The sequence below is a fragment of the Vulpes vulpes genome, chromosome 4 (assembly GCF_048418805.1).
Source record: "Vulpes vulpes isolate BD-2025 chromosome 4, VulVul3, whole genome shotgun sequence".
Lineage (NCBI taxonomy): Eukaryota > Metazoa > Chordata > Mammalia > Carnivora > Canidae > Vulpes > Vulpes vulpes.
The window spans coordinates 120,902,751-120,926,452 of record NC_132783.1 but is presented as its reverse complement, the minus strand read 5'-3'; the positions used below and the strand labels follow the sequence as shown (position 1 = coordinate 120,926,452).

General features: G+C 38.5%; 1 protein-coding gene and 1 long non-coding RNA gene across 2 annotated transcripts in view; one reads left to right on the top strand and one right to left on the bottom strand.

The window, feature by feature from the left end:
• Positions 1-23,702, top strand: part of ITGA2 (integrin subunit alpha 2) — a 102,216-nt gene that overhangs the window by 73,952 nt on the left and 4,562 nt on the right. Inside the window, exons 17-29 of the mRNA XM_072756935.1 lie at positions 3,096-3,247; positions 4,993-5,103; positions 5,667-5,749; positions 6,158-6,299; positions 7,450-7,542; positions 8,156-8,232; positions 8,320-8,403; positions 11,853-11,955; positions 13,707-13,817; positions 14,767-14,871; positions 17,081-17,194; positions 20,833-20,922; positions 23,361-23,477. Coding sequence (XP_072613036.1) covers positions 3,096-3,247; positions 4,993-5,103; positions 5,667-5,749; positions 6,158-6,299; positions 7,450-7,542; positions 8,156-8,232; positions 8,320-8,403; positions 11,853-11,955; positions 13,707-13,817; positions 14,767-14,871; positions 17,081-17,194; positions 20,833-20,922; positions 23,361-23,477 — 1,382 coding nt within the window. The remainder of the gene's footprint in view (positions 1-3,095; positions 3,248-4,992; positions 5,104-5,666; positions 5,750-6,157; positions 6,300-7,449; positions 7,543-8,155; positions 8,233-8,319; positions 8,404-11,852; positions 11,956-13,706; positions 13,818-14,766; positions 14,872-17,080; positions 17,195-20,832; positions 20,923-23,360; positions 23,478-23,702) is intronic.
• LOC140598675 (uncharacterized) lies at positions 19,745-22,643 on the bottom strand. Its single transcript, XR_012001255.1, has 2 exons — positions 22,530-22,643; positions 19,745-19,911 (listed from the first exon to the last, which is right to left on the bottom strand). It is a non-coding gene; the product is annotated as an uncharacterized lncRNA (long non-coding RNA).

The following is a 23,702-nucleotide window of genomic DNA, read 5'->3' as shown; positions in this document are numbered from 1 at the left end:
CCAAATATTCCTATTCTTGAGGAATTAACATGCATGAAATAAGAGAAAATATAAAACAATAGGTGGTTTGTGCCCAGTGTTTAAAATGCTCTGAATATTACTCAGCAATTAGAAACGACAAATACCCACCATTTGCTTCAACGTGGATGGAACTGGAGGGTATTATGCTGAGTGAAGTAAGTCAATCGGAGAAGGAAAAACAGTGTATGTTCTCATTCATTTGGGGAATATGAATAATAGTGAAAGGGAATATAAAGGAAGGGAAAAGAAATGTTGGGAAATATCAGGAAGGGAGACAGAACATAAAGACTCCTAACTCGGGGAAACGAACTAGGGGTGGTGGAAGGGGAGGAGGGCGGGTGTTGGAGGGGAATGGGTGATGGGCACTGAGGTGGACACTTGACGGGATGAGCACTGGGTGTTTTTCTGTATGTTGGTAAATTGAACACCAATAAAAATTAATTAAAAAATAAATAAATAAATAAATAAAATGCTCTAAATAATCCAGAGAAGAGAATAAAAATCTGAAGTGTGTTCTGTCAGCAGGAAAGAGTAAGGAAAACTGGACAAATGTCACCAGGAATTGCCATCTCTCTCTCGGACCAGCTGAGTCCCCTTTCAGGGTGTGGCCAAGTCCTTCCTAACCACCACCCCTCACTTTAATCTCTCCTGTTCCAGTGCCTGCAGAGCATGGCAATGGACTTAGTACTTGATGCAACACAGCCTTCTTTCTCTTGCTGTTTTTTTCATGGGTTCTCATCCCCCTTCCATCAGATTTTGGCTCTAACCTTCAGACACCTGTAGTTCCTATAAGTGATTCATTAAGCGGTTAACAAACCAACTTTAACCTGCCCCTTTATTTTCAGCCTTTGTCATGATTCATACCAAGAAATACATAGGTTAAAATCCTAAAGCAGAAGTTAGATCCACATCTTGGCATGCTTTCCATGGTTTCCTACTTTTCATATCTATCTGGCATTTTTCCTTTCAGGCTTTCAAACACTGACCCGACTCTGAGTAGCACATCTCACGGCTTGCCTTGTAGCAGGTGCGTTTGAGTAGCCAGGAGAGTTGAGTCAAAAACCATTTCTGTATAAATACTAAGTGACTAGATGTGATGCACAGCATGATGACTGCAGCTAACAATACTGTGTTGTATATTTGATGGTTGCTAAGAAAGTATATTTTAAAAGTTCTCACCATACATATAGATATACACACAGAATTGCAACTGTGTGAGGTGATGATCTGTTAATGAACCTTATTGTAATCATTTTCTAATATTTACATATATAAATTAACATACATTGTCACATACATAACAATATGCATTGTATACCCCAAATTGATACAATATTATATCTCCAATACATCTTAACAAAGCTGGGGGAAAAACATTAAGGGGCTAGTCTGCCTAAAACATTAATTTGGGAAATAGATTAGTTGGCAGAAATGGCTGGCTGGTTAGCTCTCCAGGCCTGAAAGCCTGGATTTATCCCCTAAATCTTCCCCTTTTTGATGGGGCTTCAACCCTTCTCTTGCTATAACTTGAAAGCAGCTTTCTGACTTCAGGGAATGTCCTTCCCTGGGCTTCCTTTCCATTGGGCACCTTTTCCTTGATGTCTTCAGGTCCACACAGACAAGCCAGTCATGATCCTTTGTCACTTAATTGCTTGGCAATAAAAGTATGTAAGACAAGAATCCCATCTTCACAACTTTGTAAATTTATAAAGCATATGGTCTTTATTATTTATTTTATCAGGTGTTCACTCTGGTTTAAAGCTAATAACCCCCCCAAAATTAGTATATTGCTTAGGAGGCTATCCTTTTCATGAGACTACTTGAGAAAAATGAACTAGTATTACCATGTGTACTAACTATGTCTGGCTGTGTTCACCTTCCTGTCATTGTGTTTCCTTTGTATTATTTTCATCATTTGCTTTTAGTCCATTTGATTTACTTGCATTTTATCTATCTTTGTTAACTTCACTAAGTCATTGGAGCAAGAAAAATTATCCAATATCTCTAATAGGTATTTTAAAGGTTATCTGTAGAATTAATCTATTTTGGGAGTCTATTCAACCTCTAAAATCTTGAAAAGAGTAAAATAAGACGGAGTAAGGCCAGATAAAGCAGCTGATACTTTGAATATCATCAGATCACCTTCCTCGGTTTTGGGCAGCAGACTCTAGTTAAAGGCTCTGATACTTTGTATATTGGCTACTGGCATCAATTTTTATTGCATTTCTTTTTCATTTTCATTTCCCTGGGTTAGTAGTAGTATTATGTTTTTTTTTTCTCATTTTCATTTCCCTGGGGTAGTAGTTTATCTCTGTTTTATAGATGAGGAAATGGAGGTTCAAAGAGGTTACACAAATTGCCTAAAGCCATTGAGCTCATAAATGGTGGAATTAGAATTCAAACCAAGTATGTCTGATTCCAAACTTATGACTGCATAGTTTCATGCCTTCCCATCATGTAAGCATCTAGAGTGTTCCCTCAAAGTATGTCAGTTAATCCTCAAATAGCAGTTAATCCTCACAACTGCATGGAAGCTAAAAGAACATGAGTTCTGATTTCAAAATCACCCCAGTTTTATTTCTGACCATGCTTTGTGAATGGAGCTGGTATATTTACCCCTTTTATTCTATTATCTGAAAAATGAGATAATATCCATTTTCCAGGTTGATAGTAAAACTTTTATAAGGTAACATATGAGAATGTGTTCAATTGTGGGCACTCAGTAACTGCTTCTTTATCATATCACCATGTTAGGGATGATGAAACCAATGCTTGAGGAAGTGAGTAATTTGCCCAAATTCACTCAGTAGATTTCCTGGTGGCAAATCTGCTTTGCTCCACACTGCTTCAAACCATGCTTTGAATCCCATCTGTCTGTATCCACAGTCACCTACATCATACCAGAGCCTGAATTACAAATGTCATGGTTGGCCACTGCTCACAATGCAGTGTAAAGACTGTTTTTATATTTTCTCGAAGTCCTTGAATTCACCCAGTAAGATACAATAAGGCAGGGATGGTTTTTCTGTAAAGGTTTATTTGTAATAACATTTCTTTATGATTTTTTTTCATAGCCATTATATACAATATCACAATTGATGCAAACTTATATTCATCCAGAGTAACCTCCAGAGGTTTATTTAAAGAAAATAATGAAAGGTGTTTGCAGAAGAATATGCTCATAAGTCAAGCACAGAGTTGCGCTGAGTACACCATCAACATACAGGTGGGGCCACAGTCCTCTTTCCTCTTTTCCTCTGAGTGACTAATGAATAGTCTACGTCTAAAAAGAAAACTCGGGAGTTAGAAAATGCTTGCCCTTCTAGTTAATGCTTTTCTTGTTTAATTTTATGGGGGGAAATCATATTTTTTCTGCTAGTACATGGTCACATTCAATGAAAATGTTACTAGTATGAAATTTTATTTAGGATTACAACTGAAAGTCTAAAAAATGAGATTTTTAAAGAAATCTTTAAGATTTCTTTCTTAAATGTTTAACAGGATGAGCTTTTAGTAGACAGTTTTATTTTAGTATTTTCTTATCAGGGAAAATTTTTATTTTCAAGCTGCTAAAAGGACAATTCCAATTGTGATTTCCACTATTGGATTTAAGTTAACATAGGTAAAGGATGAGGTAAAAATTATTTGCTCCAATCTTATGCCACAGTTACTATAGTTGACATGAGTTTTGAAAATCTCACAAGTAGGAAAAATGCTTCTTGAAGGAAAATTTCCAACAGGAAATGGATTTTATAAATTATAGGACTATTTTCCCCTAGGAACTATGTAATGGTATTTGAAAGTGTGATTTCCTCAGGAAAGCATTTTTAAAAGAGCTGCTTAAGAACTTTCCTAGAACATGGTCCTCAGAGTTTAAGATACATAAAAATTGCAAAGAGAACTTTTATAAAATGCATATTCTGGGTTCCCACCATCAGAAATTTGGGTTTGAAGGTCTGAGGTATATGCCGATTTAAGGAGTACTCCGAGATATTCCTGATATTAGATGAATGATACAAAGTTCACATCTCAAAAACTACTAAGTATGATTGGGAAAACAGAGTTAATAGAGGAATTAAAATCAATTGCATTGCTTAATTTCTTGTTCATGTTTAAGGAGACTTACTTATGAAGGCCTGGACCTTTTTGTTGTTAAGATGCACAGTTATCCAGATTCTTTAAAGGGATAGAAGCTGGATCTCCTTTTCTCCAATTTTTGTGCTAAGTCATAGATCAAATGAAACATGCATTCCATTCTGGGGGAATGAAGTCAGCCAAGCTATTGTTCACACCACACATAATCCTTTTCATGCTGATGTGTGCTGTGAAGTTTTTAAGAAGACATATGTGCCTTGGGTCAGCGAAGAGATCTCATTCGGTTAAGATACACCTTTGGATATCAATACTAAGCCCATCCTGTGTGCCAGCCTTGCAGCCAGCTAAGGAAATCTGTCTAATTTTGTAGAGTCAGTTAGGTTTTGACTAAAGAAGGGAGTTCTCTTGTCATTGCCCAGTGGCCAGCCTGAGCAATCTTCCCATCTCAGTTACAATATTCCCTCCCAGAAATTTGGTCAGGCTACCTACGAACTCTTAAGTCTTGGCGGTAGGAACTGGAAAGACCTAGCCAACAACCCAAGAGCCGTGTACTGACAGGTCTTTTAAATATTAAAACTGGGCATATCCTCTAAATATTCATAAATTGTGTATGGACAACAAGATTTCTGGTGAGCTCAACTAAGAATTGCTGCTTCAGATCTTTACTGAACCCCAAATCTCTAAGTGTCTTGCTGGTGGAGAGGCTAAGAACAGAATTAGGACAGAAAAGAAGCAAGAGTCTTGAGAATTCAAAATGAGGATATTCTCCATAATTGAGAGGGGACTGTGTTGTTATTTGTGAACTCATTGTGGTCATCTTCTTGTTTGGGAACTACCATGCCCTAGTAAACTGCCTCACTGTGTCTGTGTGTTTAGAAGCCCTCTGATGTTGTCAATTCTTTGGATCTGTATGTGAACATCAGCCTGGAACACCCTGGCACCAGCCCTGCCCTCGAAGCCTACTCTGAAAAGGCCAAAGTCTTCAGTGTAAGTGTGGTTTACCCTTCCTGGAATTCAGACTGGCTAGGAAAGCTTCATAGTCACTGTAGTAGTGTTCAAAAGCTACATAGGACATAACTTCAAATTGTTAGTTTTCTAAGTGAAATATGTGTAAAGTTCACCAACATGCAAGTTCCGTGAAGGATGGAGATTTTTGTCTTCTTTACTGCTGTATTCCCAGACCCTTGAACGGTGCCTGGTCCACCATAGGTGTCCAATAAATATTTGTTGAGGAAATAAATAACCATAAAGTTAAACACCTTGTTCTTACCATCTTTAAGAAATGTAACAAATAGCTATGTTCTCTGTATCCCTCCCTACTTTTATCACATTCATGTTTATCTTGCTCCTTCAGGCATATCATCACCTCGAATTTTGCTTTTATTGATGCTTCCCTTCCTATGTTGCTAATCATGCATATATTCCTAAAATATTGTGTAGTGTTGCATGGTTTTGAGCTTTATATAGATGGAATGATACTACATGGATCCTTCCACAATGATTTCTAACTCAAGAGCACATGTGTGAGATTATTTTTCCTTTTTTTGTAGATCCCTTTCTACAAGGACTGTGGGGATGATGGAGTTTGCATCTCAGATCTAGTTCTAAATGTCCAACATCTGTCAACTGCTCAGTAAGTCTGCTTTAGAGCTCAGCGTAAAGTGTGGAAATAAGATACATTAGATCACTTTATTCAAATGAATGTTTATGGAGATTTTTTTCTATGAAAGAAACATCCGTAACTAATAAAGACCCTTAAAATATTAATTTTAATTTCTACCATCCATAAGGGGGAAAACAAGAAATCTAAAACCATTTGTATTGGGATGGTTCTTCTCCCTGCAATGTAATTAAAATCAGTGAAGAAGGAAATCTAATAGCATTGACTTATTTGTTGTCCATATCATTTTACCTTGAGATGATTTATTAAACAACTTTCTCAGTCCTCCAAATCTAAAGTTTTATCTTTTAATTTTTTAAATGAGTGAAGTATTTGAACACTGACCTTTGTGACTTTAATAATTCTTTTTCCTTTTAACAGAGATCAACCTTTTATTGTCAGCAACCAAAACAGAAGGTTAACATTTTCAATAACCCTGAAAAACAAAAGGGAAAGTGCATACAACACTAGAATTGTTGTGGATTTTTCAGAAAATTTGTTTTTTGCTTCCTGGTCCATGCCGGTAGGTGGTAACACTCTGGGCTCACTGCTCTTGTGTTTTTGTTATTAGTAGCCATCTTGCTCACACTCACATCCCCGAGTCCTGTATGCTGTCTGAAAAAGCACCTTACTTCTGGGTGTGATCAGTCCTAACTTTGGGGGCTCCCAACTAGTTAGACCACATGAGAGTGTAGGCTGATTCTGTAGCTAGCCCAGTTCTGCTTTACAGCTTGGTCAGTTTTTCCTTTGCCCTAAGTCTTGGCCAGACACTACCATAAGTCTTCTCAAGCCATTTGTGTGAGGAGGCTGCGTGGTGCCGCACAGATGCTTCAAGCTGCACTTGCTCTGAGAAATTCGAGTCCCATTGCCCAGTCCAAGCTTTGTAACCACAAGTCTTGCGACTGCCAAGATGATGCATTCCAGCAAGGTCACTTAATCATGTTGACTCGATCACTATACCAGGAACACACTTGGCCATGAATGCCCCTCTGGCCCCTCCCCTGCCACCAAGCAATGAGAGGGAGAAGAGGGAAAAGCTGAGATTTCCCAAATTCACTACTTGATAAAAGGATTAAAAATGGTTTCATCCAAGTTAAAGTCAACACGAACTTAACAGATTTAGTGTTCTAAATCTATTCTGTCTTTGGTGCTTCAATTTCCTGTGCCAAATGAGAACTTATTTTAAAAAGAAAAAAAAAACACCAAGGAGAACTAAAAAAGATTCTTTAAATTATTTAAAATGCAAACACCAACATATGATTTGTTTTCTTCTCTCGAAACTACAAATTTCAAACATATTGAGAGAAAGGTATGTATTAAAGACAGCATTTCTGAATATTGGATTGAAGTTATTTTGTGCTTCTGAAATATAAGAACTAGGATTTACTTCTGGGGGGAAATTCCAGTATTTGACCTCACTTTTGGCTCATTGGGTGTCCTACTTGGCAATAAAGTAGTATAATAGCTACCTGGATGATCTAAGATTTTCAAGTCTTAGGGGACAATAAATTACTTCATTGTGAACCAGCTCTGCTGCTAAAATGCCCCTGTGGTTTATACATCTCTCAGCATGTATGTGCTCACACATGCACATGTGTGCACGCACACACACACACACACACACACATGCACACTATATGCCAATCAGTCATTGTTTCCTTGGTCTCTTTTAGGTTGATGGGACAGAAGTAACATGCCAGATTGCTTCATCTCAGAAGACTGTCACCTGTGATGTAGGCTACCCTGCTTTGAAGAGGGAGCAACAGGTACAACTTCATTACATTCTTAAATCCACACTAGCCCCTCCTTGGCACTCATGTTCATTCACCACCATTCCACCTTCTTCATTACGTAACACCATTTGACAGGTATCACAAAATAACTAGGTGAATATTTAAAGGAAGTTTTTTAAAAATCTGAATGTTTTAAGTTATTAATAAAAGTGAGATTCCCCCCCCCCCCCATGCAATTCATTTCAAAAGCACATACAATAAGGAGAGGTTTCTGTTTTGTTTTGTTTTGTTTTCTGAATACATTGACCAACGCTGGTCAGAATGCTGTAGAAAGCCACAGATAGTATACGTTAACCCCTGACAAGCAAATTTCACATCGGCACAAAACTTTCCAATTCTGACACGTAGATATGCCTGTGATGTGATGATCTGCACATGTCACTTGAAAGGTGAACTCTCTGATTCTAAAGGTGTGGCAGGCTAAATAAAGCAAGGTGGATGAACAGATATTATACAAGTTTAAAAGCTTAAGGCATATCAAATTCACAATCAAACTGGAGTGAGTTTACTTTTCTGGGGAACTTTTTGTTAATTGGCCCCTGAGTATAAACCATCCTGAATTAATGAATTTTAATTTTGTGCATAGGTGACTTTCACTATTAACTTTGACTTCAATCTTCAAAACCTTCAGAATCAGGCATCTGTCAGTTTCCAAGCCTTAAGGTAAAACGTAATGAAATCATGAATTGATGATAGGTGAGCTTTAATAATATTTATCTTTAAGTAGTTTCCTAATGTTTGTTTCAATAGCGAAAGCTATGAAGAGAACAAGGCAGATAATTTGGTCAACTTCAAAATTCCCCTGCGGTACGACGCCGATATTCACATAACAAGGTGGGTGAAACAGTGAGTCACCTGTGGCCACTGAGGTCACTTGGTTTGTAACACATTTGGCTCAGGACTGAAGAAGTCCTCCATATGTTCATTCTTAACTGGAAAATTTGAATTAAATATTTCCCCCCTGTCAACTAAAACAGAAACCCAGGGATGCGTCAGTCCTTAGGAGAATCTTGAGTGACTATCTGGGTTTACAGACAGAGGGCAATATCAGAAAGCCAGAGGAGCAGCCCTTCTGCCCAGGCCACAGTGAGAGTCCTCTGCAGGCCTTCAGAGGAGATGCACACTTTTCCAAGGGGTCAAAGCAGGACTCCCCGGGCCCTGAGGAGTTGCTACCACTTTCTTCTCCATATCGGCTCCCTACCATCCACATGAGCGCTCAAGCAATAGCCCCGTCTCTAAACACTGAAGTGCCAGGCACAATGCTTTACACATAGTAGGTCCACCACAAATATGACATCTAGTCATGGAAAATTAGTTTCTGGGTGGAAAATTCCTGACATAACATATTAGAGTTTTTTTCCCAACCAACTGGAAATGAGGCATTTGCCAAAGGAGATCATTTATGAAGAATTGCTGTATTCTCTTTTTTTGCCTGGCCAGAGCAAGCAGAGCTGAAGGCAGTGGAAATATGATACTGGTTGGTACCAGCTATCTTGAATTGTTCAGCAGGGCAGGTGTCTTGAGAAGTAGCTAACACGTGGAACACCATAGGCATGAATAGGGTGATGCATCACCTTTAACTCCCATCAAGAAATGAGTCAGGTTCATGGGTGCAGACACACTGGAGCACAGCTATGCAGGTACACAGGCTGAAGGTGATGCTCAACTCCCAGCCCAGAAACCAGAGTTCTCCATTTAGTGAGGCATGCTGGGAGCTTCCGAGCACACATGTCCTGCGTGGTATATTTCCAACAAGCCATGCTGCAAACAGTGTTTAGGGAGAATGGATTTCTCTGACTTGCCACATCACCCAACCCCTAAAAGCATGGAACACAGGTCATGCAGTAGATCACTGAGTAAAAACAAAAAGGAAAATGTGTCATTATGTCTAGAGCTCAAGATATATGAGCAAAGATGAAAGAATCCTTCTATATCAAGTGAGCTGCAAACAGCCAAAGCAGAACAAAATATAGCACAAGTCATCCATCCCTGAAAAACTAATCACTAACTGCAGATTCCGAAACGACCCATGGTGCTAAAAGGATTGAAGGCCAATGCATCCAGAGAGATTGATATTACCACATTACCTGTCTTTTCTTCCTATCTACATTGATTCTTATCATAAATGCTTTTTCTTAATACAGCCTTTATAGGATTCTACTCTGGCACCATGGCCAATATTTCCAGATACTTTAACATGAAATAAATGTAAGATTGAAGTGAGACTTCACTTTCAATAAGGTCTTAGCTCTGTATTTTTGTGATAGTATACTGGATTTTAAGACTGTCTAATGCTCTTTAAAATATACCAAAAAGGGTTTTTTAATTAATATGGAGAATTATGATGTATAAACACTAAAAATCCTACTATCCAGATAGTTCCTCTTGATGTTTTTGTTTTGTTTTGTTTCTTTAAAGAAAGACATGGATATAAAATCTAAAACACTATAGAAAGATAGACAATGGAAAGCGAAGTCATCCCTCCCACCCTCTGGCCATTCCAGAGATGACTTCCCTATTTTCAGAATATCTTCCAGACTGGAGGTTTGTTCATCTACCAGAATATACGCATGTAACACACTCACACACACACATATTTACCCAAATAGAATAATAAAATCCTTCTCTAATCTTGCTTTTTATGTAATCTTAGAGAAGTTTTTGTATCAGGACATACAGATCTAACATCCTATTCCTGGCTGGATCATAATTAATGTAACCAATTCAAAATTAATGAGATATTTGGTTGTTTTGCATATTTATTTTGTTAACTATCACAAGTAATATAAAAAATAACGTTTTTGCAATTTTTTTGAAAAATTCCTACCCAATCATTGAATGTATCCCTTAGCAACCATTTTGATAAATGTGCAGTTATATTATGTAAATATTATGGGTGGAAATCATGATTGAATTACTTCTAAAATAGGAGACCCCTGAGGATAGCTAACTGCCTATAAGTACATTGATCATGCACACTTAAGTAACTTAAGGAAAACTTAAGTAACACATGGAAAAATGTCAGCTCTCTTTAAAATGCAAAAACAGAACATACTAATTTAGAAACTGACTCTTCTTAGGGGCTCATACAAAGGTCTTTTGGAAGGTAAGGGAATAATTCATGCATATACGGCCAGTCTCTCTGTTTTGAATTCTCGTCAGCATTCCCATTTTCCATGTAAGGCTGACAAATCATTGTTTCCTTTCATCTACATAACCTTGACAAATGCCACATCTATTTGAGTCTCCTAGGACATATTTTCCTTCTGAGAATTTGGAAAAGTTTGTGGGTTTTCTTTTAAGTATAAAAAAAGACAGGAGTTCCATAAAGAAGCCCAAAAATTATCTCAGAAAAGATCCAGTTCAATTTTTTTTAGGAAATAGAATCAACATACTAGAATTATGATAAATTGTCCAGGGGAGGAAATATTGCTTTTCAGACTCCTATTCCTGCTACTAACCCCCCTACAGTCCCAGTGAAGCTATCCTGGTTGGAATCCAGCCTCAGCCTTAGAGATGAGTGAGGAGGATAGGGAAGGGTGTCCAGCTATGTTCCAGTCTGAGTGGTCCTGTGGGGATTCCTCTGACCTGGTCCTCACTTCACTTGCAAACCCTAGTTGGCAACCCCAAGCAAACAGATTGTATCATCTGATACCTCTATGTCTAGTCTAATAAAACCTCTAGGTCAGTCATCATAAACATGGTCCCTACACTAGTCATGGAAACAGACTGACCAAACTCAATTCAAACCAAAGCATTAGAGTTGGTTTGGAACTAGAGAAGGATAGGGAGAAGGAATAACAAGGAAAAGTATGCCCTACTTTACAGGCATCCAGTATAAAATACTGCAGGATCTAAAACCCAGCACCCTATCATTGCATTTCAGCCACCCAAGTGGAAAATCCTCTGGCTTTTAAATCCATTCATCCAATCAACAAGGACTAAGTGTGCACTGCATTAACATGGCAGTCAGTATATTAGCAATCTTGAGTTCTACCAGTTCTAAAGTAATATATTTGTACTTATTTTAGAAACTTTACAACTGGTAAATATTTAACAGAGAATCTTGCAGAAAGATCAGGAAGGGAAATGTTTTTAAAGGAATTTGTTTTAGCCTTGGAAACATTAGCCTATAAGTAGCATTTGTTTTCATTAGGTTTTTATAACTAAATATAAACTTTTACTTGTAATATGAGCTAGAAGATATTTAAATAAAAGAAGTATTATGCTTTAAGAACAACAGCAAAACTAAAATATTTGGCTTTACAAACATCATCCAACAGATCCACCAACATAAATTTTTATGAAGTCTCTTCAGAAGGGAATGTTCCTTCTATCGTGCACAGTTATGAAGATATTGGTCCAAAATTCATCTTCTCCATTAAGGTTAGTAAGCCTGTCATAAGAATACTAAATCAGGGGGGCACCTGTGTGGCTCAGTCATTTAAGTGTCTGGCTTTGACTCAGATCATGATCTCAGGGTCCTGGGATCGAGCCCCGGGCCTAGGGTCTCATCAGGGAATCTGCTTCTCTCTCTCCCCCTGCCTGGTGCTTCCCCTGCTCCTGCTCTCTTTCTCTCTCTCTCTCTCTGTCAAATATATAAATAAAATCTTTTTTAAAAAATACTAAATCAGGAAGAAGGGAAGGGAAAAAGGAGAGCAGAAAGAGAAGAAGAAAGTAAAAAGTTGAAAGCTACCAGTGGTTCTCAAACTTGAGCATGCATTAGAATCACCTGGGGGGAACATTAAGATACATGTCACTTGGCTCCATCCTCAGGGTTTGATTCAGTAGGTCTATGGTGAGACTAAAAATGCACATTTCTAACAAGTTTCCAGATGTTGGTGGTGCAGGTGCTATACTTTGAGAACCACTAAGACTCCATAAGTAAACAGCTGGGTTTTGTGCATAGCTATGTGTTCTGGGTAAAAAAAATAATTGATTTATTTTGGAAGCAAATGTTCAATATTAATCAACAAAGTATTAACATAATGGTATTTCTATGGGCAAAAGTCTCTGGAATATAATTAACATACCAGTTTATCATGGGGAGATCACTTTTATTTGAGAAACTAACCATTTACATACAAATATCTTTCAGTTTACACTGGCTATTAGTAAGCAATTATAATCTAAAGGTTATCAATTATATAAAAAGAAAGTTGTGAAAATGGCTATTTTATAATAAATTATTGAAAATTTGGAAAGTAAAAAGAATTCATTCACTACCTTAAATGAATACTTTTTTTTTTTTTTTTTTTACGTTTCCTACTAGTGAATTACATGGTTACAACCCTACAATTTGGTGATTTAAAAAAGAAAGAAATCTTTAAAATTCCTGATTTGTGAGCCAGATACTGGAATTTATAACATGTGGCTAGTATTTAGCAACTACTTCTTTAATGGCATATTTAATCAGTTAGTAGTAACAAAATAACATTCATAGGGTATAATAAGTTATCAAATATGTTATCTATATTAACTCATTTAATTCCCAGGTTAGTTACAAAATTGGTGGGATTATTGTTCGTATAGTTATTTTATTTTTAAGATTTTATTTTTGAGTAGTTTCTACACCCAATGTGGGACTCAAACTCACAACCCCAAAATCTAGAGTTGCAAGCTCTACTGACTGAGCCAGCCAGATGCCCCCCTATGGTTATCTAAAATGTTAACAGCCAGTATAAGACTTGAGCATTGCCCAGTTAGAACAGACTCCCCACCAATAAGAACAGATGCTGTACCTGCACACATCCACTAAGTTGCTCATTATTTTTAATTTACAAATGAGGAAAACTAAAGCATATAGAGGTCAAGTATCTTGCCCAAACCACACTGTTAGTCAGGGACAGAGTGGAATGTCAGCCCTGGTAGCCCAACTCAACAGACAGTAAGTGTCTTTAACCAACTGCTAATTCACAAATCATTTATCAGTTTAAATTGCAAATGTTAATTTCTCCATGAAGAGGTGAGACACAGAGACCTGGGCGTGACTCTAAAGTAACAATGCTTACTTTCCAATGGACTCAATCTTACCACTTAATAGTCGCCCTCCATTAACACAGACGTTATTGAGCATTTCCTTGGCAATAGGTGCATGATGTAGCAATAACCAGAATGTTTTCTTCCATACGTCACAGGTAACAACAGGAAGTGTTCCAGTAAGCATGGCATCTGTAATCATCCACATCCCTCAATACACCAAAGAAAAGAACCCATTAATGTATCTGACTGAGGTGCACACAGATCAGGTAAGGACAACTGAATTGCCTATAAAAGTGTGCACTTTCAATACAGAAATATCCCATGAGGTTGTGGTGATCATGTCTGATATCATATGGATGGAAAGATGAGAAAATTAATGCCATGCATCCTGAGTGCCAATTAATTAGCCATCAGTTTCATATTAGAAGCAAGATATTGTTATAAGGAAGCAATTACAGATGGCAGAAATTATTCCTAAAGCTCTGTTTTGGCCAGGTGAAGATCTGATTCTGTTAGAGTCCTGTTCTTAGAGTAGTCGACTGGGAAGTATGAGGTTGAACCCACCATGGGAGACTAGTTGGTCTATGCAGCCACAATTAGTAGCTGGTCTTTAAGATGTCAGCCTGGGCTTTCACCTGGTAGTGATCAACCCTGGCTCCTCATTTTTATCAGCTGTTTCCAGCCCAGGCCCAGGCCCACTCCCAGTTACTCCAATCAGAATCTTCAAGGCGAAGGCTCTAGTACCAAAGATTCCTTAAAAGCCCCCATCCCTAGGTGGTTCTAACATGCAGCCTGGATTGAGAAGCCCTGTCTAGCCAAAACCCTTGACACCGGCTCAGCCTTAGTCTGGCACTCAGAGCAAATTCTACGGTAGTGTTACTCCTGTGATGTGTATAGGTGACTACAGGAAATCAAAATTTTAAAATGTTCCACAGAAAACCCTGAATTCAGTCAATCACAGCCTATTATTGCAAACAGTCTTCTACGTATCAGGCTGTAAGAACCAGTGCCACCCTACCAGGTTGCATCAGGGGCATTTGAATATTTCAAAGTTTACATTAGTAATTACAAGAAGTGTGGCAGGTTCAGTAATGTGAAAGAAGCCTAACAATCCCTCCTCCATCCCGACATGTGACCACAGGATTTCCTAACATGTTAAAAGGAACATCATAATGATTTTGCTTCCTGAAATTGATTTTATGTCCTTCTTTATAGGCCGGTGACATCAGTTGTAATGCCAAAATAAATCCACTGAAAATCGGACATACATCTCCTTCTGTGTCTTTCAAGAATGAAAATTTCCGGCACATGAAAGACTTGGTGAGGATAGGTTAACGGGGTGACTTTCTTTGGGTGATGCATTGTTTGTTTTACCTGGAAATCAATGCACTTCTCTGCTCCTATCACCTCATATTATTATATTTTTCTTGCTTTGGCTTTGATGGCCTGTATGAATTAAGATTTCAAAAATAAATCCTCAAATCTAGGTTTTGGGATTATTACTTATGCCAGTAATGTAAAAGTACTGGATTTCATGAAATCAAAAGTATTCCATGTGAAACTACTGTTTTGTATCAGGCACTTTGCAAGCATTGCAAAGAACTGAGAGGGAACTGGGCAGGCACTCTGAAGGTGAAATAGGTGAAATGCCTTGCATCCTTCATCCACATAATCACTGAGGTCTTATTTAGCTACTAAGATGCTTCTCTGGCCACCCTTCTTGGTTTTCCAATATTTTATTATCTCCTGCTCCAGAGTGATGTGCCTTTCTTTGAGAAAGAGGCTAGTCTAGCATCTGGTATGATGCTTAGCACATATATATTTTTTTAATATTATCCCACTTCTAGCTTTCATGGTTTCTTTTTTTTTTTTTTAAAGTTTATTTATTCATTCATCCAGAGAGAGCGAAGAGAGAGGCGGAGACACAGGCTGAGGGAGGAGCAGGCTCCATGCAGGGAGCCCGATGTGGGACTCGATCCGGGTCTCCAGGATCACACCCCAGGCTGCAGGCGGTGCTAAACCACTGCGCCACCGGGGCTGCCTGATGCTTAGCACATATTAAGTACTCAAATAATAAACATTTAGCAAACAGTAACCCTAAACAAACAGTAGTTCTCCTCTAAGCATGACATGGAAATTCTGGTTTTCTTTTATTGAAATTATTTTATTTTGTGATGGATCGGGGTGTGGATACAGGAAACAGAATGAAATAGTTTCTTTTTTCATGGTGTAATTACAATGTATGGCTTAAATCTAAACAGTAGTATATAAAAATACCCAGGAGAAACTCATCTCAGGGTATGCCAAAATATACCTCTGAGCATTTTCCTTAATTTGAAAATACTTTGATTTTGTAAAAATGGCAAGTGTTCACTGTGAACATAAAACACAAACAACAAACTAAAGTCCTCTAGAAAGCTAATAGCCAACCACTCGGTATTGAGTGAACATCCTTCTCTATACCTCTAAGAATTAACCACATCTAGATATATGTATACTGTTATATAAATGGACCATGCCACCTTTTTTATTAGGTCAATATGTCATTGACTTTTAAAAAAAAAAATAGACTTTTTTTGGAGCAGTTTTAGGTTCACACAAATTTGATTTTAAAGTACAGAAGTTTCACAACTACCTTTTGCCCCCCACGTATGGACAGCCTCTCCCACTCTCAAACCCCCTCCCACATCAGAGCAGTACATTTGATGAACCTACAGTGGCACATCATAATCATCCAAGCCCATAGTTTATATTAGCATTCACTCTCAGATGTCATTCTATGGATTTTCACAAATGTATAATAACCTGTATCCACAATGATAGTATCATACAGAATAGTTTCACTGCCTTTAAAACTCCTCTGCACTCCACCGATTCATCCTTCCCTCCTCCCTAACCCTTGGCAAACACTGATTCTTTTACTGTCAATTTTTTTTCATCTAAGGAATGCACCTTTATCAATTATGTTTAAAGACTAAATTGCAGGGGCACCTGGGTTGGCTCAGTGGTTGAGCGTCTACCTTTGGCTCAGGTCGTGATGCTGGGGTTCTGGGATTGAGTCTCACATCAGGCTGCCTGTGGGGCATCTGCTTCTCCCTCTGCCTACGTCTTTGCCTCTCTCCTTCTCTCATGAATAAATAAATAAAATCTTTTTTTAAAAAAAGGCTAAATTGCACTGCACTTTGTGCATGTATATTCAATAACTTACCTAACTAGTACATTGGGGATAAACACGAATTATTTCGTGTGGGGGGTGTTTTTACTCTCAGAAATAGTAATGCAATAAACAGGTGTGATATACTCCTCTCCACGCATTTCCGATTATCATCCATAGAGATGGGAAATGGCTGGGCCAAACGGTGTGCACTTTTTACCTTTTGGAGTATTAGTGCCACAGTCTCCCTTTTCATGAGACTGCCTATTTCCCTAAGTCCTTCCCAGCACGGGGTTTTATCTTTGTAAAATCTTAGCATTTATTTTTTAAGCTCATACTAACTCTTTCCTTTTATCCTTGACTCCAACCTGAAAGAACTGCAGAACTGCTTCATGTAGCAATGTTACCTGCTGGCTGAAAGACCTCCAGGTCAAAGGAGAGTACTTCCTTAATGTGTCTACCAGAATTTGGAACGGGACTTTTGCAGCAGTAAGTATAAGCTTTATTTGTTGGGCTTATCAATAGTAACAATGCATAAGGCTTCACTGGTCAATAAATTCATACCTGTCAACAAGTATTCCGGCTAATATCAGCAATGCCCAAATGACTCAGAGCGATTTTTACCCTGGAAGACAATAAATTTCTGATCCCTTTCCAAAGCTTGCCCAGATTCTGGTTGTGCCTCAGAATCACTGGGGTGCTTATAAAGCATTAGCTGCAGAGACTCCATGATACCCTAGTACATCAGAATCTTTGGAATGTCCTCAAGATCCCGTGCTGTCTTGGGGAACCATGGGTCACCTAGTTTGTCTTTGTCCTCATGCTCCTGATATTCCTGACTTCCTAGTCACTTCTAACATGACCAAATCCAAGTACACTCTGTCTCCATCCTTGAGCTCCCAGCTAATTGATTGATCTCAGCTCACCATGTAGATGAAGCTAACATAAGGATCCATCTTCCTATATTCAAAGCTTGGAGCCACTCTGCTCTCCTGTTTTACCCTTTCCCTGGTGAAATCCCAGGGTACATACACTTTTTTTTTCCCCAGTCCTTCCAATCTCACGAAAAGTTTGAAGAAAGTGTCAAAACGATGTCAGTGTTTTTTCCATTTGGCAGGTGTGACTCAGCAGTAGTCATATCTGCTTCTCGCAGAGATTTTGGTAGCCAAAATCTCAGTCTGGCATGAAAAATAGGACAGACAGGGCTCCTTAAATCTGAGTAAGTAGCTAGCTATTCATTTTTATCAACACTGGCTTTGTTCAAGGCAGGAAAATAATTAGTCTGAAACTTCCAAGAGTCCTCGTGGTTCTTGTGGATTTTTTTTAAAACAGATCATCAGTCCTCAAGGTGCCAACCATCTATACTCTATTCCCTATATTCTAACCATTTCATGATCTCTCCAAGAACCCCATACTCTGCCATGGAGTTTTAAGATTAGAGAACTAAGTTCTCTCCAAACTTGTCCCTGGAACCAAAATATAAGCAATATTCTTGGATAAAGACATAACAGAAAGAGGAATAGTGAAAGGCAGGGAGGGGAACAGAGAAGTGGGAGAGTGCAGGAGTGAGGAATTGGGTTTTCTTCTTGTCTGTGTTTATTTTATTGTTAGTTACGTTTGGTTTCAAGCCTTTCAGATCCGTCTAAATCCTATAAGATGGGAAGCATGCAGAGAGCTATACTACCATCCCAGCTGATGCAGTTTGGCCAGATTTCACCAGTTGGTTCTTGTCTCCTTGGATTTGAGGAACAAATGTTTTCCTAACAACCTTTGCCAGCTGGGAAGGAAAACTGACTGTTGGAAATCAAAATGCAATCATACTAGCTCTGTAAAAAGCATTTGGGTTTTCTTGAGTTTGTTTAAAAACTACATTATTAACTGTTAAGACTTTTAAAAGTACCTTCCCAAAGGTGGTCAGGAGCAGCAGTTTCATTTCTGGGAGCAAATTTCTGATGACGTGTATTTATGCTTTTTCAATGGTTCTGGATAAGCTGAAAAACCCCCATGAGAATTAGCTGAGTCCCACACATCTTCCTCTACCATAAAAGGTCAAATATTTATCCCCACCTTGTTTTCAGCTATTTCAACAGCCAAATGGATGTTCTCAGGCCACCTAGGAGATCCAGTCTGAAATACAACTCTCATTCCCTGTATTTGAGTCCATTAGCATACTTCCTTCACCCCTCTTCTGATGCAGTGCAAGTGTACATGTCAAGTAATTTCATCATAAAGTGATTGCTCAGGCCTCCAAATCAATGGCATTGTTGGCTGCTGTTTGTAAGGCAAAGCCTTGCTGAGTGCTAGCAGGTGTGTTACTTCACTCTCCTGGGTATGTGTGGTGTACCTACCACTATAAACCCTGCGTGATATCATGTACACAGCTGTGCAAAGGGGCAGGCTGGGAGGATAGATCAGTGTGGTCAAGAAATTTTAGTCTACAGGGACTATGAAAATAGCATCACTTACTTGCTATATTTTTTAAGGAAACCATTATCGATACTGTGAATGTTTCCCCAATAATATGTGTTTAAGACACAAGTGATCAGGCTTAACTTCTGATGCAACCTTCCATCTTGAGAAAATTAAAACTAATCAGAGACTGAGCTGGGGGAAAGGAAATAAACTGCTCACTTTTTGGATATGTATTCTCTTTCTGGCTCCCAGATATGATTTAGCAAATTACCTCATGAAGTATGTTGAAACATGTGCCTTGGTAACCAGAAAAACTGAATCCTAGTTGCCAGAGCATATGAAGGCAGTTCTTAAATCTGGGCATTGTACGCTATTTCAAAGTAAGCATCAGTCCCAACACTTGCTTTACGCAAATAAAATACACATCAATAATGTATCCATCAAAAAATGATTATTAGCTAGCCCCAGGAATACATGTAAAGTTATATTATGTGGTTACTATTAACAACATAAAATATGTGTCCTTCCTATATGCCTGCCCCAAATCCAGTAACTTTTTTAATAGAAACACTTAAGTTAGGAAACCTGAAATTATTTAATTTTTTTTTTTTTTATTTATGATAGAGAGAGAGAGAGAGAGAGAGAGAGAGAGAGAGGCAGAGACACAGGCAGAGGGAGAAGGCAGGCTCCATGCACCGGGAACCCGATGTGGGATTCGATCCGGGGTCTCCAGGATCGCGCCCTGGGCCAAAGGCCGGCGCCAAACCGCTGCGCCACCCAGGGATTCCGGAAACCTGAAATTATTAATCATGGCAGCATGACAAAACGTTCAGGGTGTCTGCTACTGACATGTATAGCCCAGTTTAAGTATACTTTTACTGTTTTTTTTTTCTTTAAGATTTTATTTATTCATGAGAAACAGAGAGGAGAGAGAGAGGCAGAGACACAAGCAGGCTCCATGCAGGGAGCCTGATGTGGGACTCGATCCCGGGACTCCAGGATCACGCCCTGGGCTGAAGGCGGCGCTAAACCGCTGAGCCACCCAGCTTTCCCACTTTTACTGTTTTTAATTGGATCTTCCATTCCATTATTTGACTTGTTCAGATAAATATATGAAACAAGCTTGCAATTTTCTGTCATGATGCAAACTTTATAAAGTTTTAAAAAATCTGAACCATGAGCTTTCCCAATTAAAAAACTTCACTTCTAAATCCTTGTTTTTCAACCCTGTTTTCAAGTTAGAATCACCTGGAAGTGGTTTTAACCTGCTGATGCCTGAACTTCAGCCCCTAAGTTTTGGTTTAATTTGCTCTTATGGTCCAGATGTCCACACATTTTAAGTTCCCTCAGGCACTTTCCATGTGTGGTCCTACATGTAGCACCAATTTAGGAACACAAAGATTCTTGAGGCCTCATAGGTGTCATTTGCTCTTGTCATTTTCCACAAGGAAATAAATAACATGCCAATTTTTTTTTAAAGATTTCATTTCTTTATTCACGAGAGACACACAGAGAGAGGCAGAAGCATATATGCAGAGGGAGAAGCAGGTTCCCTGCAGAGAGCCTGATGTGGGACTCCATCCCAGCACCCCGGGATCACGACCTGAGCCAAATGCAGATGCTCAACCACCGAGCCACCCAGGTGTCCCAACATGCCAAGTTTTATGTGTTAATTTCTGCCAGGGTAAAACATATTCTTTGTTCTTATGTTCCAGTCAACTTTCCAGACTGTTCAGCTGACAGCATCTGCAGAAATCGACACCTATAACCCTCAGATATATGTGATTGAAGAAAACACAGTCACGGTGAGTGCACGTGCACCCTATCACCTCAGTGAGCACTAGTCTTTTGACAGGCATTCACTTCTGAAAACTAAAGAGTAGTGGTTCTTCTCACCTATACATCTGTACCAGCATCTTAGAGAAACTCTAAAAACCTGAGGTTTGTTTTTCGTTAGGCTTGTTGGCAAAGGTGTTGGCTACCCAAAAAGAGTTCACTGATATGCTCATCCTCCACTCCCTCCACCGCCCCCAACCGATGTTGGCAAAGCTGGATCAGAAGGGACAGTCCAATGGAAGGCACAACGAAAGTGGCTGTTGTCTGTGGCTCCCTAGTCCATATCCCTACGCCAGCAGCACCCACTCTTCCTTTCTCTTTTTGCTTTCACAGAACAGTCTAGATCTTAGGCTATAACATTCAAGTCATGCTTATTTGAATTATTTATTTTTTAAAGATAAGTACTTAAGTATGCTTGATAAGGCACTTATTAAAGGGTTTAAGTATTCCTTATAGCTAGATACTGGCACTATGTGAAGTATCCATTCATTAGTTCTTATAGTCTAGAAAACTATAAATGTTCTCCTTGATTAAAAAAAAAAAAAAGTCTAACAAAGAAATGTACTTTCAGAGAAAACAAAGGCTCACTGTGCTAAGGGCTGGCACAGGACAACTTTCCTTTGCAGTGAACTCTGCTCGGAATATGCCATATTTAGATATAGCAGGATTTCCATGCTCAGCTAATCAGCTGGCAGAGCCCCGAGCATTTTCCTCCCAATGCTTTTGTTAAAAATTGGAAGCCTCAGTTTAAGACTCTGCCCCCAAGACCAGCCTGGCAGCTGGCCTTAGTCCACTGTTGGAGCCATTAAAAAGCCAATGGCCCTGTGAACTCTGGACCTCTCTCAATACTTGGGAGTAGGACTCCCCGCCCTGGTGTCCCACTGGTCTCAGGGGAAATGATTCCAAGAAAGGATGCTGTTCATCCCCTGGCTTAGGACCCTCACCCTCTCTTCAGAGGCTGGGGCATGGAAAATCAGAAATGGAGCCAAAGGAAATGTGGACTTAAAATTCAAAGTATTATGAACTTACCAGTACTATAGATATTTTAAAAGTTCATTTTAGAAAAATGTACTGTTCAGACTCTCTGAACATTGCTGAGATCTTTTTTTCAGAAACCACTATTAATTTCAATTTTTAATCAATACACTTATCTAAGAATTTTAATGACAGCCTTAGTTTTTTTTTTCTTGGTATTTTCTTATCAATACAGATAAATAACAAAAGCCAACTATTGTCTATGAAAATATATTTTAAATCCAAATAATCTGGATAATTTTTGAATAATATTTGGAATCCAGATAATAGATTAAATAAACATATATAAATATATATCCTCCCTATAGGTAGCTGAGTGATCCCTAAATTTATTTGAATCCCAGTCCATTTAAAAATACAAAAATTTTTATATTCACGGATCCCTCTGGAAACATGGACCCCAGACTAGGAAATTCTGGAATGCAGAGTACAGGTTTCACTGACATTAAGCAGCGGACTATATGAATTTAGTTACTTTATTCCTCAATTATAAAGCCTTATTCTAGCTTTTGAAAATATAAATGAAAAGAAATATAATTACCAAAAGGCAAGACAAAGTTCAGCCCAACTCATAAATTCTGTGATGAGAAGCAGATCATCTACCACTGTAGTATTAAATCAACCAATAAATTAGGTTCTGAGGACTGGTTTTGCCCAAAATGCAGCTCTTAATATTCCTAATACACTTTGTAGAGGAAACGGTAGTGATTCTTTCTGCAATTAAAAAAAATATATATATATATATATATATATAATACGTATATAAAAGATATCATTTTACCATTAGAACTCTTAAGGCAGAAATTCTATTACAAGGTCACAAAGATTCCCAGGAAGTGGGTATAAAGAATCACAAGTAGTCTCAAGGAATAGTTTATCACTGAAAAGGTTAGCTTGAGCCCTAAGCTGTTACTTCTACTTTTTAACAATCCACATCAAGTACTCTTGAGAGTTAAGTGAAACCAATATTAAGGAAACTGCTGTTGCTTAATCACAAGGGATTTGGGTGGTTAATTTGTTTGGTCTTTGACTCCCCTCTCCAAATCTGGACTCCAAATCTATCACTTGACGTTGAGCCTCTATGCCCAAATTTGAAGTTCCTATCTCATAAATAAAGCATCGGAGGTTGTCAGAGGTGACATACCCACCAAGTATGGACACAATTAAAGGAAACTAGAAAACTTGTATTCCTTGCCTGTAATTTGCAGAAGCATTTTATCTCATGACATTTAGTTGAGGAATGAGATCATGAGTGAGTCACATCACCTCTCTGGACCAGCATTTATAAAATGGGGAGAATTTGACTAGACCATCTCACTTTCTCTGGGTGCTACAATTAGTTAACTCAACTGTTACATATATACATTTACAGATTCCCATCACGATAATGAAACCCCATGAGAAAGCTGAAGTACCTACTGGAGTTATAATAGGAAGCGTAATTGCTGGAATAATTTTGCTATTAGCTCTGGTTGCAGTTTTATGGAAGGTAAGAAAATTTTCATATTTAAAAACACAGAGCTCCAGGACGCCTGGGTGGCTCTGTGATTGAGGGTCTGCCTTCGGCTCAGGTCATGATCCCGAGGTCCAGGGATGGAGTCCCACATCCTGTTCCCCGCAGGGAGCCTGCTTCTCCCTCTGCCTATGTCTCTGTGTCTCTCATGAATAAATAAAATCTTTAAAAAAACAAAAACAAAAAAACCATGGATCTCCT